General features: G+C 46.6%; 4 protein-coding genes across 4 annotated transcripts; 1 reads left to right on the forward strand and 3 right to left on the reverse strand.

Moving 5' to 3' along the window:
- Window positions 1-1,162: 1,162 nt before the first annotated feature.
- On the reverse strand, window positions 1,163-2,478 carry A1O5_12730 (uncharacterized protein; the record flags this gene model as incomplete). Its single annotated transcript, XM_007753299.1, has 3 exons — window positions 1,163-1,632; window positions 1,881-2,169; window positions 2,398-2,478. 3 exons carry the CDS (start codon window positions 2,476-2,478, stop codon window positions 1,163-1,165), a joined length of 840 nt encoding a protein of 279 aa, XP_007751489.1.
- Window positions 2,479-2,533: 55 nt separating this feature from the next.
- Window positions 2,534-3,097, reverse strand: A1O5_12731 (uncharacterized protein; the record flags this gene model as incomplete). Its single annotated transcript, XM_007753300.1, has 2 exons — window positions 2,534-2,878; window positions 2,960-3,097. 2 exons carry the CDS (start codon window positions 3,095-3,097, stop codon window positions 2,534-2,536), a joined length of 483 nt encoding a protein of 160 aa, XP_007751490.1.
- A 2,791-nt stretch (window positions 3,098-5,888) lies between these two features.
- On the forward strand, window positions 5,889-6,676 carry A1O5_12732 (uncharacterized protein; the record flags this gene model as incomplete). The annotated part of the gene is made up of 2 exons (XM_007753301.1): window positions 5,889-6,345; window positions 6,435-6,676. 2 exons carry the CDS (start codon window positions 5,889-5,891, stop codon window positions 6,674-6,676), a joined length of 699 nt encoding a protein of 232 aa, XP_007751491.1.
- Window positions 6,677-6,899: 223 nt separating this feature from the next.
- A1O5_12733 (uncharacterized protein) lies at window positions 6,900-7,358 on the reverse strand (the record flags this gene model as incomplete). Its single annotated transcript, XM_007753302.1, has 2 exons — window positions 6,900-7,110; window positions 7,213-7,358. The coding sequence occupies 2 exons, from the start codon at window positions 7,356-7,358 to the stop codon at window positions 6,900-6,902; spliced, it is 357 nt and encodes a 118-aa protein (XP_007751492.1).
- Window positions 7,359-15,830: the final 8,472 nt, after the last annotated feature.

Genomic DNA, 15,830 nt, shown 5'->3' on the forward strand with positions numbered 1-15,830 from the left:
CGACTAGTATAATTATATATTCGTAAAGTTATAAATTATTATATTAGCCCAGGGCCCTCTTAGAGTAGCCCATGAGCTCTCTTAGAGTAGCCCAGCGAGCCCAGCGGTCTCATGGGCTGCGTAAGACGCAGACTTACCTTGACAGCCCAGGGCAGCCCAGGGCTCTCAGGGTCGCGCGGGAAATTTTGCCGATGCTTTCGGCTTTGCCGCCGGGCGTAATAAATTGTGTGTGTGTAGCAGCTAGTGCCGTTGTCGTAATTTAAAGATTTCTTATATTTGTTACAGAAGACGTTAAGTCTTCGTTAAGTCTCTTTATGGTCTCTTCTTGCTTCTATACAACGGCGAGAAGACCTCTAATAATATTGTCTGGTGCATGTGATTTGGACGATATGCTTTCGCTAGCCTGTTGATCGTCGGACAAGGGTTTACTTATCTTTGCTCTTTAATTTGGGGTCTTTAGATGATAATGAACAGCACCATCGCAAACGCCCTCGTCTCTTGCGGAACAGAAAATCCATGTTATTGTCGAAGTGTCGTGGCTCCACATCATTGGATGAGAGCTCTGCGCAAACCCACTGAAAATTTAGGCTGCACAAAGCCGCTGGTTATGGATTGGCTAAGTCAAAATAAACTGCCGCCGCTATTAGTACTGGATGCGACAGCTTTGCAAGGTAATTGCTTGAATTGTACCGCTCAGAATCGCCAGTGTGTCTTTGCGGATGACTGGGAGTCCTGTCTAACCTGCAAAGAAGCCGACAGTGGCCAGTGTGCTGGAGTTCTGAACCTGTCTGATATCTAACTGGCCAACACTGATTTGAGAAAGGAAGCCATGCAGCTTCTGGCACGTGCAAAGCAAGACGCTGAAATTCTCAAAACCTTGAGCGCGGATTTCAAGATAAGGCAAGCCAGCTTCTCTGCCTCGAATGCATCCCACGCAGAAGACCAGGATTCTGAGCGTCTCAAGTCGGAAATTCAGGCATGGCCTTGACTGGAAAACAGGTCTCCGAACGCCACAAGATGCTGTAAAACCAGAGGTTGTTGGCATCTAATGGTTGTGGTTTCGAGACATCCGGACATCAACTCGAGAACGTTGCTAGAAGCACTTGGCAAGCTGAAATGTATAGAATGACACATTCTTAAAGTACTACAGTACAAGCCTATATTACCAGTCGTACCCAAGATCCGGGCCTGGAGTCCTCACTCGCGGAGGGGCTCTTCGACTGGTCTTCGCCGTGTTGCGCGGTGTCTTCGGCCGTATCGAAGCTTGACATCTCGGAAACGCCTTCATCTGACAACCCGGGCATTGCAGCAGATAAGTCCAACTCTCACAGCACTCCGGACATGCCATACGACCTTGTACTTTTGGCCACCAGCCGTCGTGACGGCAAGTTGATGTGTAAGCCCGGCGAGTGCTTCCACTGGTGAAATCGAAATGTGTATATTGTTCCCGGCGAATTTTAGCTTCCTCTTCCTCTTGTCGATGCTGTTCTGCTGCTCGCTTCTCTGCCTGTTGTTTTCTCATCGCCTCCGCTGCTTCCCGCTGCTGTTTCTCCCGCTGCTGCTGCTGTTGTCTCCGAAGCTTTGCCATTCCCTCTTTCTCCAGCTTCTCCCTCTCTTGCCTCTCCTGATTTTCTGCGGCCCATATTTAGCCTGAATTAGTCGTATCTTCCCGTCATCGCTCAGATCCGCAGCATCGACCTCCTCCTTCGCCTTTTTTAACCGATTTTCCTGTGTCTTTAAGTCCGCCTTCTTCAATTCTAGTCGTCGCTCCTTCATATCTTTCTCGATTCTTCTCTCCTGCCTCTCTCTATCTTTCCGTGCCTTCTCCTCCTCACTATCTCTCTCCTTGTATATTGGTGATAACAACCATGTTCCCCAACTATTCCTCTGTGCCTCTGCTGCCGCCTCAGCAGCTACAATACTGTTCAGGTTTTCGATTTCTTGTTCTAATCGTCGAACGTCTCTCTGCAGCTCGAAGATCGATGAACCAAAGACATTCTTCTTGGTCTGCCATCGTGCACTACGTTCTGAGCCCCGCCGCTTCAACCTGAGCCGGTCCAGCACGTGACTGATTACGGCGTCAAATCCAACCTGAGCAAAGGATCGGTCGGCCCATTTCAGGGTCAGGGGCCCTGTTACCGGCACCCGCCTATAGTTGCCAATTTTCCTCTAAACAATTATGGTAGCACATACGCGTCTCATAATCTAACGTCACGCGGACTAGGATCAGCGGAATAAGTCTTAGGCGCTTTACTTCAAACCTCGGCCTGCGCTAGCCACAAAATCTTGCTCTCCGTTCTTAGTTTCCTACTCAAAATTAGTCGAGTCTGAAGCAAGTATTTACTCTCACCCTATAAAAATAGATTTACGAGTGTTGGGTACACTATATGTTTCTACCTTATTGTATGCTATCACTATGCGCCTCAGGAACTCCTTGCTGCAGCTGGAAATAAAGTACAGTCCAGACTCGATTCTCATGATCGTGCTGGAGGTTGTGTCAAATATTGGAAAACTCCTGTACACAGCGCTAGCTTCATTTCCCATTAGGAAAATCCAGTGGTGAAGGGGGAATTCCGTTTGGAGGAGTCGGATTGTGACCCATGCGGGTGGTGATATTCCACAAAGCGTAATTCCCTTCGACCTGTCCACCGTACTTTGCATCGACACTATCAGTGTTGCATCCATTCAACACAATGTTCAAGAACTTCTCGCACTCGTTGACGTCGACTTGGTACCCAGTATTCTGGCTGTAATTGGGGTCGAATGAAGCAGAGATCCAAAGATTATTCGCCAAGGTAGGTGTTGTATCTCCAGCAGCGTAGCCGACTGGACCGTACTGGCCGAGTATAGAATTCACTACCCATCCGCTTGATGAGATCTACTCGCAGTAAGAGGTAATTTTCCCTGCAATCCAGGATTGAGAGGCTGAAGGCTTGTTAGCCGGGGTGCTAGCGCAGACCGCCGTAGGGTCGGGGGGTGAGAAATCGATATTCGAGGCATCGTTGTCAGACAGCAAGTCTGGAATACCTGCAGGCGGTTGTTCATTGTCGGCCGCGGGTGGTGGGGCATTTCCTTGGAAGACGTCTTTCCAGTACATCGCTAGAAGGGACTTTTGGTAAGCTATTGTCCAGAATAGAGCCGTCACATTGATCAATTCTGTAGTGGCATGTCCGTACCTATGGCGAACGAGGCGTAACTGTCTGCGTTCTTTGTCGTGATATCAAGCCCTACGCCTCCTTGCGACTGCGATTTTGCGGCTTTGGCACAGTCCTTCGGCCCATAGATGCGCACCATCAAATACTTGGTCAATGACTTGAAGACATTAGAAGGTTCTTTAGACGATGAGATGTGCGAACTCACTATGAGGCCGGGTCTGCGTGATCTTTGTTGTATGCATCAACTCATGCAGCAGGTAAGACCCGCCTGTTCTCATCCAATCTAGATGAAGCGTGCTTGGGTCGGCAGATTTATATTCGTCGAAAACTTCATCGATCGTCGGTACTGTGAAGAAAGTTCCACAGCAAGAGACGCGGGAAATTGTAGAGAATAGGTCTGCGGTGTTATTGACGTAGCATCCGATACTCCTGCATCTCATGAATCAGGATGAATTGGCCGGATTTCGTGGTACTAACCTGGGATCTTTCCCTATTTTATTGTTGCATCTCCCCTCTGGGTCGCTACCTAGAGGAGTTGAGCAACTGCACCTCGGTTTGGTGTTGTTATTCACTTACAAGTTAGGGTCTGCTAGCATTAGAGAGTGGACAGTGAAAAATATTGCGAGTCTGGGCTGCAAGACTTACGATATAGGGATCGAAGCCCCACTGTGGGTGCGCCCAATTTGCAGCTGCCTTGATATTTGCTGAAAGATTAGTCGAAGTCTCGGATGTCAGAACACGGGGATGCCATACCAACTATATCTTTAGAATACTGCTCGTCATCGGCGCCCTTGCCGAAATATAAGTCCGAGGCATCGGTACCAAGTTGAGGCCATTTCTGAGCGGAATGGGCGATAGCTGTCATATCCTTGACAGCTTGGACGTAATAGTCTCGACGATCTTTGAAGCCTCTCCCTTGTGCAATATTCCGAGTATCGCCTGTGCAGGACCTCTCGATCGCAAAAAAGGTATTCCCTTCCACTTCATCATACTCTGCTGACAGCTGATCGGAGATTCGGGTGCTCCCTTGTATGGCAACAGCTTCACGAGATTCAAGGTGCGAGAGTCTTTGGGCAGTATTGCCTGACTCATGGATAGGAAAAGAAAAGCCGAGAATGCATGGAGTTGTACGATGTGCATTTCGTTTTGAGAAAGCCAAAAGATAATGTGCTTGAGGATGATATCGCTTCAAGATGGGGATTGAGGAGTTGTTCAGAGCCATTGCTGTTTTCTGAGCCGTGAGAAAGGCACTCTTTTATCTTCGGGAATCCTGGTTGACACGGTACCGTGAACACCTAATCGCGCGGTATGAAGGAAAACCGGTCCAGGGGCTTGGACAATCTGAACTTGATACTGCCGAAACGACGGCGGAGGTCGCTGTATAGGTGCTTCGTGGCGCTGCGTATAAGACAAAATTGGTGGTATTATTTTTACACCTGCGGGCATGGTGGTTGCTTGTGGTGGGCCAGCAGGCGCTTTCGGAGGAGACAGCTATCTGCCTATTCAGAGCCCGACGGTAGAATCGACTTGAGCTCGATACCGTTAAATGCATGCAGCGAGATTGTCTTGGTTGCATGTTCTGCGATTCAGCTGTAGACAAGAATACAGCCCATTCTCCATATCGTCGCGAAATACAACATCTGAACTGTAAACACCTGAGACCCTCTGGGGCGAGTTTCAGTGCATGGTCGGCGGCACGTTCATAGATATTTTGGCGAAATCTGACGCCCGTCTGGCCTAGACAACGGCTGTGCCAACTCTGGGACTGCGGTCTGCGAGGTCAACATAGAGGAGCGTATTTTGGTAATCTCGCTGCGGCGGATGCCACGCTATGGGAGATCCGGTGTGTTTCATGATAGGACATCATCGTCAAATTTGCACCGAGGCTTTGTGAGCTGGAGTCCGGGTGCAGCACTTATCCTTCGAGGCCAGATGGAAGTTGAGGAGGCTGTGCGGTTTCGGCAGTTCTTGGCAGGGGACTGGCTAGTACAAAGGCCACTCTGCACAGCCCTGGCCAGTCGACCTCGCCGTCTATGTGTACTTATACAGACATCTTACGCTTCCTTGAATGTGGCGATGGAGCATTCTCTACCAAATTATCATTGCACAAAATGCGTCCTCGGCTTCTGTCCGGTAGCTGCACCTCAAGTATCTTCATCGCTGTCAACATACTCTGCCTGTGTCTGCCTATTTCTGGTACTCAAGTCTGCTCGGAATGTCGATCATTAGACTTGCAAGAGGCTGCAGGTAAGTTCGCTTTACACCCGCCGCATCAGCAATGAGTATGCAGATGCTGACCGCTTTCCTTTCTCCACAGGAGTCGGGCTCTCACTATCCCCTGACTATGGGTAAGACTAAGCTGAACGCTTCTTCGAGGTGAGCAAGTACTTAGTCTCTATAGATCCGTTTCTCTTGTTTTCACCAATGGATCATCAACGAGTGCTGGAATCATTCCTGGGACACCTGGGTATCTGGCTGCATTGATAGATCTCTCTAGGATGGACATGCCCCAGAAATCAACGCGCCCACACCATGACATGTACAGACCATTCACCTTCACACCCAGGCCCCCAGGATGCTGATACATTTTATTTAAGACGCTTAGAGCCCGAGACCAGCGAGAGCACGGCATCTTGGATGTCTGTGTGGCGTTCATTCTTACAACAATTCCACTCTCACACCCCGGCAAACCACCCACAGAGCGTCTCGCCCACTCTCGAGCCAATATCAGATATGATTCGAGCTTTATTCGCCGTTGCGTCCACTATCCACCACCTTCAGCATCGCACTGCATTCCTCGCCATTCCTAATTTCGTCATTAATTCGACTTATGCCGTCAGCCTTATTGATCCGCTCCTTTCGGGCGCTGGGCTGCACGGCTTCCAATCTAGGCGGCGGGATGAGTCCAGAGCGGCCCTCCTCGGCTTGTACCAGCTCCAACACTGTTATAGAATCCACGTCAATGAAACGCATCAGATTCCTGACATCGAGTGCGAGAAGTATAACGGTCGCCTCATCCACTCGTTCCTCAGCATCCAACTTGATGCAAGTTACTTTGGCCTCCAACAAATGTACCGCAATGACGGACTGATCGCCATCTCTGAAAATATGACAGAAGATCACTTCGATCGTGGTACTAACTCTCTAAATGCTCAAGATCCTGATCATTATTGGAGCTGGGTCAAAGACCGTGTGTCTCATTTCTCGCGACACGGTGCAGAGCCGATAGATCTCCTCATTCTGCATGGCACAGAGGTGACACGACCGAAATTTCTGCAGCTCATTCGAGAGGTTTTCGCCACAACGACAAGATCAAGGCAGAGGAATACCTCCGTACTGCAGAGGAGCACGCCTACGCTGCCTCCAAGGGCGCTGCGCAAATCGCCAAGACGGGTATGTGGACGAATTTCGAACACTGCATTCCCAGATATGGCTGTCCTCTCAGCGAACACGCTCCGCCGGAATTTCAATGGCGCCAAGCAGAGCAGGAGCCGCGAGAAGAGTGCAGAGAAGAACTTTGAATTGAGATCATGTTCTCACTGTTTCACGCCAGACACGACATGTGAAGGTGTCACATGGGACTGTCGTGCTCGGAATATCTTGGGGCGACCTGGCGCACGAGTGAGAGGATGAGCTCGAATCAAACAGTAATTAGAAGTGGGTAGCTGCTTCTCACACAATGTGATTTCATCTACTGCTTATGCTCTTATCCAACAGCAATCATTATACTAAGGCCGTACACACCTATTCCAAGCCCTTTAATTCAGCTAGCTCTTCAGGACTAAGTGTGGAACGTCGTCTGCTGGCTTTCCTGGTCTTCGCAGCGTTCGCGCCATATTTCCTCTTCTTGCTTATCGTGTCGACATGGGGGGAGGGAGGGTTCCGGTGTGCTTCGGCGGCTTCCGCCTCTACTGCGGCCAGCTTTTCGGATATTGTCATGGAAGGTTCTTGTCGCCTTATCTGTGTAAGGAGTTAGCTTCATGGGCTCGTCACACATTAGAAGAAGACACCTACCTTTCTAAGAATGCGTGATTTGGTCAAATTCTCGTCGAGTCACAGATCCTCTTCCGCGTCGAGAGCAACATTGTCCAATTCCATGGCACTCTCTGAACTTCCCAAGCCAAAGTCTGCGCTCTGTCTTGAGGTCGAGTTTGGACTTGCAACATTGGGCACCCGCCGCGGAGACCGACTCAGGCCATTCATTTCGAGAGGTTGTAACGGCCGCGTTGGCTTGCCTAGCGCGATTCCCGCGGCGAAATCAGAGGCACTCGTGGGTCCGAGGGCTCTAGGTCCGTTTTTGACTCGTCGAACACCTGTGCTAACCGAATAATATCGACGAATGTTTATATATTCAAGGTACCATCGCCCGAGCGCGACGATTAAACCGTTGTATGGAGCCAAAAATTTATATGAGGCCCATTGTGGCGGTCAAACGCTAATGCCAAACCCTGGAATGACGGAATGTTGTTGGCGCATACAGATTCAATCGTCCCTAAGTTTTCTTTTTGGAGTGGTGCCAGTTTTGACCGTTTGTTTACACCCCGCTGTGCTTTCGTAAGGACTGTCGCCCTACCCCAAAATCCACCATATCACTTCCATCAACACCACCCACTCAGAAACGTAAGATAAAGCATTAAAATTATCTCTTCTGAACATTCTAACTATATATTACAACGATTCACACGTCTTTTCCCATATATCTTCAATTTCAGATGCAGTCGTGGTCGGCAACATCATACTGGCGCGAAAACGGCGATGGTTGACAACGAACAACTTTGACCATCGCATCCGAAATTTGTGAGAATGAGCGATTTTTGCGGCAAGGAGGGGAGATAGAAGCTTCATGTGGGGTAAAAAGCCTCCAACCTCGCAACTTTCGTCAAGTACGAGTTCCCTGTGAGCCACAGACGTGTACGGCCGGAGTTAGATATCGTCAGAACTTGGATTCTTCGAGGTTGCCACCCGCAGACATGATCGTGTCGAGTTTGGCGATGAGATAGGTGAGATGTCTATGATCTGCCTGCTCTGGGTGTCATGGATTGAGCCCGGCAGCAGAGTCGGCGAAGCGCTAAAGCTGGGCGGACGGTGACTTTGGCTTGACTGGCAGGCACTTGAGATTCAACACCACTCTGCAACTGGAAATGTGGAAAGCAACTGACTTAGGGCTGCTCCAGAGGCGGCCCTAGAGCCATCAGCACCCCAAGACGAGACCACTATGCTCTTATGGTCACTCATATCGTCGGCGGACATTTGGGTGTTTTGGGGCGCCTTGATAGTACTACAGAAGGATATAAATGTCGACGGGGACTTTAAAGGCTCGAATAAACGCTGAGCCGAGATGCTGAAGCAAGGAAAGGGAAAGTGCTAGGAGAATGTGGGAATAAATGTTCAGAAAGAGAGGGAGATGGTCATCCTTATACCTTCGCGGAGGACCTCCCGGAGGCGGATGCCCTGAATGACAAAGAGAGGACAGTTAACACTAGGACGCCTTGACCCTAAGAGAACTCTCATGAAATGCCTTTCTTATTGGCAAGAAACCACGGAGCACGCAAGGACTAGATACGCATTGGCCCGCATTGGTTGGGGTCGAGGAAGCAGAACACCTGGTGCAGTGCTGATCAAGAACCTCCAAACCATCGCACCTAGTGCATATTGTGAGGCGAAACTAATAAGAATCTACTTCGAACAATCTTTGTTGAGTGCTTGGAAAGCGAGCACAGAACGCCACTGTTAAGGACCTCAGATACTGATGGTGAGATAGTTGGAAATTTGCGACTAGCGGCTTAATGATACGGAGCTGCCTCCATGTTCTCAACAGGTCATCAAAAGCGCTTTCCTGAGCGTTGATCGTTGTTGGAGTGGAACAGTTACGGCGCTGACAGGGGCATATCACGTGTTATTGTCTGTCTGAGGTTGTAAGTTGTCCTGTCCCGTCCTGTTCTGTTCCTGCGATCCTGTTGTTCTTATTGTTGTAGACAGAATGAGAGTGGATTCATCTGATTGATTGTGTTCTGTCCTCTGGCTTTTCAGAGAGACTCTGCCTGTCTATATACTATTTGCCCTGTGGCAAGAAGCGATCCACTGAATAGATCTGGACCTGGCCAGATCTGTCCAGACCTCGTTGTCGATCAACGGTGGCACCGAGGCTATTATAGAGAGGCCTCAGTTGAAGCATTGGTGGATGGCTTACCACGGTGGCGCTCTCTGTCAACACTTATATATCTGTATATTTACAACGGCAACAGCCTGTTCCGTCCTCGGCAGGATCAATATCCGTGATCCGTCCTCGATATGTGTCATGATCTGTCTCAATATCTGTTCCAGGATGATTGTGATTGAGCGTCGTTCAACAATAGTCTTTCAATATCACGCCAGATGTGAGCTCTATAGTCCACGAATAGCCGGTTGTTGAGATATCTGAGGTAGGTGGATATACGTCATTGACTGACTGTATCTGATATCTCTGTGTTCCTGTATCTCGTCCGCCTTCTCATTGTTTGGGGATCGATTCCCACTTATATACGCTTTGCAGGCTTATCCAGAAGCCCTTGCTAATATCCGTGAGGCCGCCAGGATGCAGAAATAGAACTTTTGTAAGGACTATAAAAAGGAGGCTCCGTGAGGAGTAGTCGTCCTTGATACAGTCGTATCCTCAAAGTGGGTCCTTTTCTCAACAGCTACCTCAACGCCATTTCCCGCAATTTACCTCCCAATAGCGGACTCACTCCGAGGTGTCATGACATTAAACCGCCATTATCCCATGGTCAGGTCATGCGTGTGCAGACGCCGCAGTGGCTGAACCTGGTGTTTGGCTTGTCAAGCCTCTGGTACCTGAAGACCTGTTGACAGAACTTCCCGGTACAGATCTTTCATTCCTCATTCCTTTGACTTTCTATTTATCCCACCGGAATGTCCAGGAATCAGCTCGCGGCGGTAGACGAACATCCTAACCATCCTTCTATGCTTATAAGCCTTTAGACGAGACCATGAATGCACTTCTATCCCTCAAAGATCGGATCTCATCACGACTGCGACGCTCGCTAACAGTCGCGTGCCAGAGTTCACCCTTAGTACAGGTAGAGGCCACACGAACCTCGACCTTAGAGAGTTTGCCAATAGAAATTCTGCTGCGTATCATCTCCTTTTTGCCAGAGAGCTCTATCGCCTATATGAGTCTTACTTTAAAATGGTACCACGAAGCCCTCGTTGACCAGTTTAATCCAAAAATGCGAGACAACTTTGCAGAAAAACTACGCTTTCTCCGGCTTCTGGAGGAGGACTTACCCGAGATGATGGTATACTGTAGGTGCAATATTCTGTACCGCTGGCAGAATGATTAGCGATACCTCTACCCTAACCGTCATAACTATGCGTCGTTAAAGCGTGGCGCACTTTGGTGCTCCGCCCATGAACCAGCCCTAATCTATCGAAATATGGTGGACGCGTTCCTAAGAGGATTTGCGAAAGGCTCGCGATACGGTCCGTAGCTCCATGAGCTAAATCATAACTGCAAGTCTAATGGTGCTGTGTTCTTTCACGAGGACGGGTATATTGACACGAGTCTTGACGCTCGGATTGTTAGGGGGAAGCTTTTGCTTTACGGTGTCTATAAGCTATCCGTATCTTTATCAGCTTAACCCCCGAGTACTCTAACTTCATAAGTCGATACCAGTGAAATTGTCTCGCATAGACTTGTGCCTACAATTCATAAATTTAGGACCATCGGCTGCGCTCACACTTAAAATACACTCCCTGCGGTTACTGCGCCACCGACCTACGAGTCCGAGTGGAACTAGAATGCGGCGGTACGTGCGTCCAAATTGAAGTGGAGATGTGGCAGTCTTTCGGAGGCTGAGAGCCTAACAATAGAGACGAGATAGAGGATGCACATTTCTATTACGAATACAGGAGGGATGAGCTCTTCGATATTAATTCTCCTCCTGATCGCAACCTAGAAAAAATGTTCAAAGAAGGAGTTAAAGGAGAATGCGGCACTATGTGGTCCTTAAATCAATTTCAAAGGCGTCAGAGTTAGATCCAGTTCTGGAAATGGCACTATGACCCGCGCACAGCTCAATTGTGCAGATACTGTGTCCCTTGCAATGGGGCCGGGACGTCAGCTCGAATTCAAGAGCAGGCATTGCCCTTGCAATTTGCGATACAGCGAGGAGGGGCAAACGGGTAGAGTAATCGATGGAGTCTTGGTATAATTGCAGAGTCGCAGTACCTGAGAGTAGACGATACGAGAGGCTGGCAGAGGTACTTGAACTTACGACAGCGGCAAGGTCGGGCAAGTTGCACGGGAGCTTCATTATAGAAATGCCAGTAGCAGAGTCCACTGTTAATGATACGAGAACAACGTACGGAAAGGTGTGCAGAGTCGCGACGTTCAGCCAAGTATATTCATGTCTCTCACTCGTGTTCAACTCGCTTCAGGACTGCTGAATAACGACGAGATGTCCGCCTGCTGCCAGGCGTAAACATTATATCATGATTATCCGAAAGGCTGCGGATCCAAATCAGGATGAAATGGTAAGAGATATTAAGAAGACCAGCTTATATTCACGATCTCTTGGTGACCGCTTTCCTTTCTTATGGAACTTGAGCTTCTATGAACGAGGGGTTTTAAGTTCATCTGGAGCTTCATTCCAAGCGAAATAGAGAAATGTGGACGGGCAGATGGCCTCGTCGATTTTATCACCCGCGGCTGTGTCTTGGAGACCTATGCAAAACCAGTTCTTAACCAGTTCAAATCAACGCGGCGTGGAAGGGTATCAATTGTATGGCTGACTTCGTTCGGTGTTTGATCACAGTATACAAGCAGACGCTGCAGTATGACTGAACCGTCCCTATGGTGCTATGATATGGTTACTACTATTTACTGCTCTCCGCTATAAGAGAATGTGGATGAACTTACAGAAAAATTCGGAGGAGACTCAAAGGTAGAGAGCTGGAAAAGACTGAAGTTAATCTGAGAGCTTATGGTACATTAACTTGAGCTATTTAATTGTTCAAATCCGTTTCTATTTGCGCTGATGATTTTGTCGTTAGTTCCTTTCCCACAGCGTTGGTAAGACTATAGTCCCACTAGTCCTAGTCCTAGTCCCAGCCCCCTAGGACTATAGTCCCTAGTCCTGACTATAGTCCCAACTAGTCCCCCTGAATCTCCGTAAACGGAGCGATCTAATTGGTGGAAATAGGTCCAAAGCCTCACCATCACATCTCATATAGACCTTAATCGATCCAGTGCTTCAGGCATTGACTAGCCTCGAAAGACCTCGCCGATAGACGGTTACGATCGACTATTATCGTTCTCTTCGCTTAGGAGAATACCCTCTCTAGTTCTATAGATATTGTAGGTATTGTTAGAGTGTTAAATACCCACTGACGAAGTGACGGGAAGTCACAGGTAGACTACCAGTGAAAAAGGTTTTCTTTACGCTAATCTATAAAAGGCGTCGGTCGAACGTTAATATATCGATAAAAGTCGTCCTCGGTATCCGAGGTATCAGCGCCTTGTAATTGAGTGATAAATAGTGAGAGAGAGGACTATGAACGTTCCGAAGTAGTTATAGGCGTAATTTAACTATATTATTCTTACTAGATCGTACGGTTCTTTTCGATTATAGGCTCGATCTAATGTGCGGTATTATTGGTCTAAGAACGCTTAAAATACTATAGACGAAGACAAGGATTAAGAAGAGCGCCAGCGGTATATAGCTCGTGATTCTTATCTATTAGATCGTTATATTCTTATAGTACTTCCTAGGCGTTTTAGTAGTAAACGATTAGGGGGTCGGTACTCGTTATATATCGTTGAGATATCTATCGTTGCGCTATTCCTCGACCGCGTTAATTCTAACCTCGTCGCCGTTGAATAGAATAGCCGTGAAGAGTTATATAACTCTTAATATAATAATAGAGTATATCTAGTGATAGTAGCGCCTCTTAGATTACTCTATAAGAGCTATTCTTATCACTTTCTTTAAGTCTTAGTGTTATCTCCTAGAACGGTTTAAGACCCTCGTAAATTAAGTTTAGTTACTCCCACTCTTTATTTATGAGAACATCGTCGTCGGAAAAGTCCTCGGCGTAAGAGACGTAATACTTAAAAGTCTCTTTAAGTTTAAGATCTCGCTTAATCGCTAGATAGACGAAATTTTATTTAGTTACGTTGTTAAGGATAGATTAAAGATTAGGATATATATCGCTAAGTTTAGAATTATAGATATCCTCGCCTACGGTTACTAAATTAGATAACTTACGCGAATAATATTAATCTAGATCTAAACTAACCTCGAATATTCATTTAGTTTATAACCATCGCTATTATTATCTAGAATTGTTACCGACGTTAAGATAAGGCTCGAATAAACTTAACAGTATTATTGTTAGGGATTCCTTAGTAAGTAGGTAGAGTCTAACGATAAGCGTATATATAAGTCATCCCTATAGTATATGGTCGATACTATACACGACTCAAAGCATAAGAGAGAAAAGAATACGCCTCCTATGCGGGGAGTGTGCTAGTAATAAGGATGCACTCCCTAAGCCGCATCTCTTAGCTGGTGGTCTAATTATTTCTCGGTGTATTAGGCGTCCGTTCTTTCGATGTTTAGTCGAATCCGTAATACTGCTCCCCCTTTAAGCTTCTCGTTTCCGAGAAGCTGTGAATAGTAGGCTCGTCGCACTCGCCTTATATACTCTTTAAGCTATATAGTGCGGAGCGTACTCCTTAGTATTCGTATGTATTCGTCCTTAGCGATACTTAGCTAAACACCTATACTTATAGCCTTACGTACGCAGCCTTATATATATAGCCTCGTATACCTTAGCCTTATTCTTCTTTATATATACTGTGAGTAACAATAATAATGAATACTATAAATAGATCTATTCACAGTATAATAATAATAAGAAGATAATAGTCTAAGGATAATAGTATATCTTCACTGCCCGTGAGTCGTATACGTCTAAATAACGAGTGAAGAGTATTAGTAAATAATATATCTACTTCTCTTATAGTATAAATATTTCGTTGTAGTCATCGATCCTCGATCTTTCCTTTCCTCGGACCACTTAATTCGTTTTCTCTATAAGCGCTTTTCGTTTACTATTTATATACGCTCTATTTATATTAATACATTATACTGTAGTTATTTCGCGCCACTAGTTTCTAAGTTTTTTAATTTACTCTATTTAAGCTTTTCATTAGTGAGTCTTATACGTTAAATATACTTATCGTATACTAACCGCTTCTAGTGTCTACTACTACTAATCTAGCTACTCTTACTACTTCTTCTACTCCCGGTTTTAGCGTTATTACTAATAGCTTCGATAATGAACGTCGCTTTCTTAGTGAAGATAAACGTTATATATATCGTCGCTATTATACTACGTATAGTATATTAATCGTTTACTAGTTCGTCGCTTCCCCTCGCCGTCTCGCTCGGCTAAAAAAACTAAGAAGAATCCGCGTAAGGAGGCGCTAAGTCTACTCTACCGCCGCTACCTTCGCCGCCTATATAGCGGCAACGACCTCGGTAAGCTAGCTCCGAGCTAGCTACTTATTTACGATATCCCTACGGGTAATACGCGCTACTTCCGCTATATTATTAATAACCGTAATAACGCCACGAGCTATATTTCTATAAGTTCGCTATCTATATACTATTATTATATTAATAACCTACGAGATCTCTACTTCTTACGTACGTCGCGTCTAGAAGCTACTTATCGCCAACGATATCTACGACCGCGGCGACCCCGGCGCCCCGGCCTCCGTAAAGATCCGGGGCCTCGTCGATATTTTATCGCGCGAGATATAGACGACCGCCGCCCGCGCCGCCCGCCTCGTCCTCGGCCTCCCTACTATTAACGAAACTCGCGTCGTCGGCGCTACTTTTAGTAGCCTAGAAGTAGTAGACGTATCGTCTACGGTCTAAATAAGTTTACTTCTCGAGGCTATTCGTGTCGGTGTCGATACACTTCGTAAACGTATACGTATACTTCTCTCGTACGTATCGTATACTAATAGTAGCTAGTGACACTTTAAGCTCTACGAATAGAGCGATGAGACCTTTAGTATCTCGTCCTCCGAGGAGAAGAAGAACGATAGCGATAATAACGTCGCGACGACTTAGCTAACGTACGTCATAGAGAGATTAGTTAGAGCGTAAATTAATATTACTCTTAGGCCGCGTATAAGTCGTACGTATACCGCTTATAATCTTATATAGTTAAATAATTAGATTAGACTTAGATCTTAGAAATTACGGTTATCGTCGTAGACTCCTCTACGATACGCTAGCGTATCGCTACGAGAGGTAGTATAAAACCGTAGTTCCCTAGAGTAATTAAATAGTGCTATATTAATGAACGCTTACCAACGTAATACGCCTCGCTTACGAGAATTAGATAATCACTTCTATCTTTCTTTTCTTATACTTACTTTAAACCGTTCGATTTCGCGTTATACGTTCTCTAAATACTCTTCTAATTTCTAGAAATCGTGCGTCTTCGAGAACTCTTTTTATCTTACGTAGAACTAAGTCTTATCTCGGAGTCGACGTTTCTTAAGTATCTCTTTAATCTCTTATTCTTCTTCTTTCTTGTGGAATATCGCCCTCTAAAGGTTTATCTTAAACCTTTAGTCACGTGATTAAATACGAAGTT

Source organism: Cladophialophora psammophila (assembly GCF_000585535.1).
Source record: "Cladophialophora psammophila CBS 110553 chromosome Unknown aczJe-supercont1.37, whole genome shotgun sequence".
NCBI lineage: Eukaryota > Fungi > Ascomycota > Eurotiomycetes > Chaetothyriales > Herpotrichiellaceae > Cladophialophora > Cladophialophora psammophila.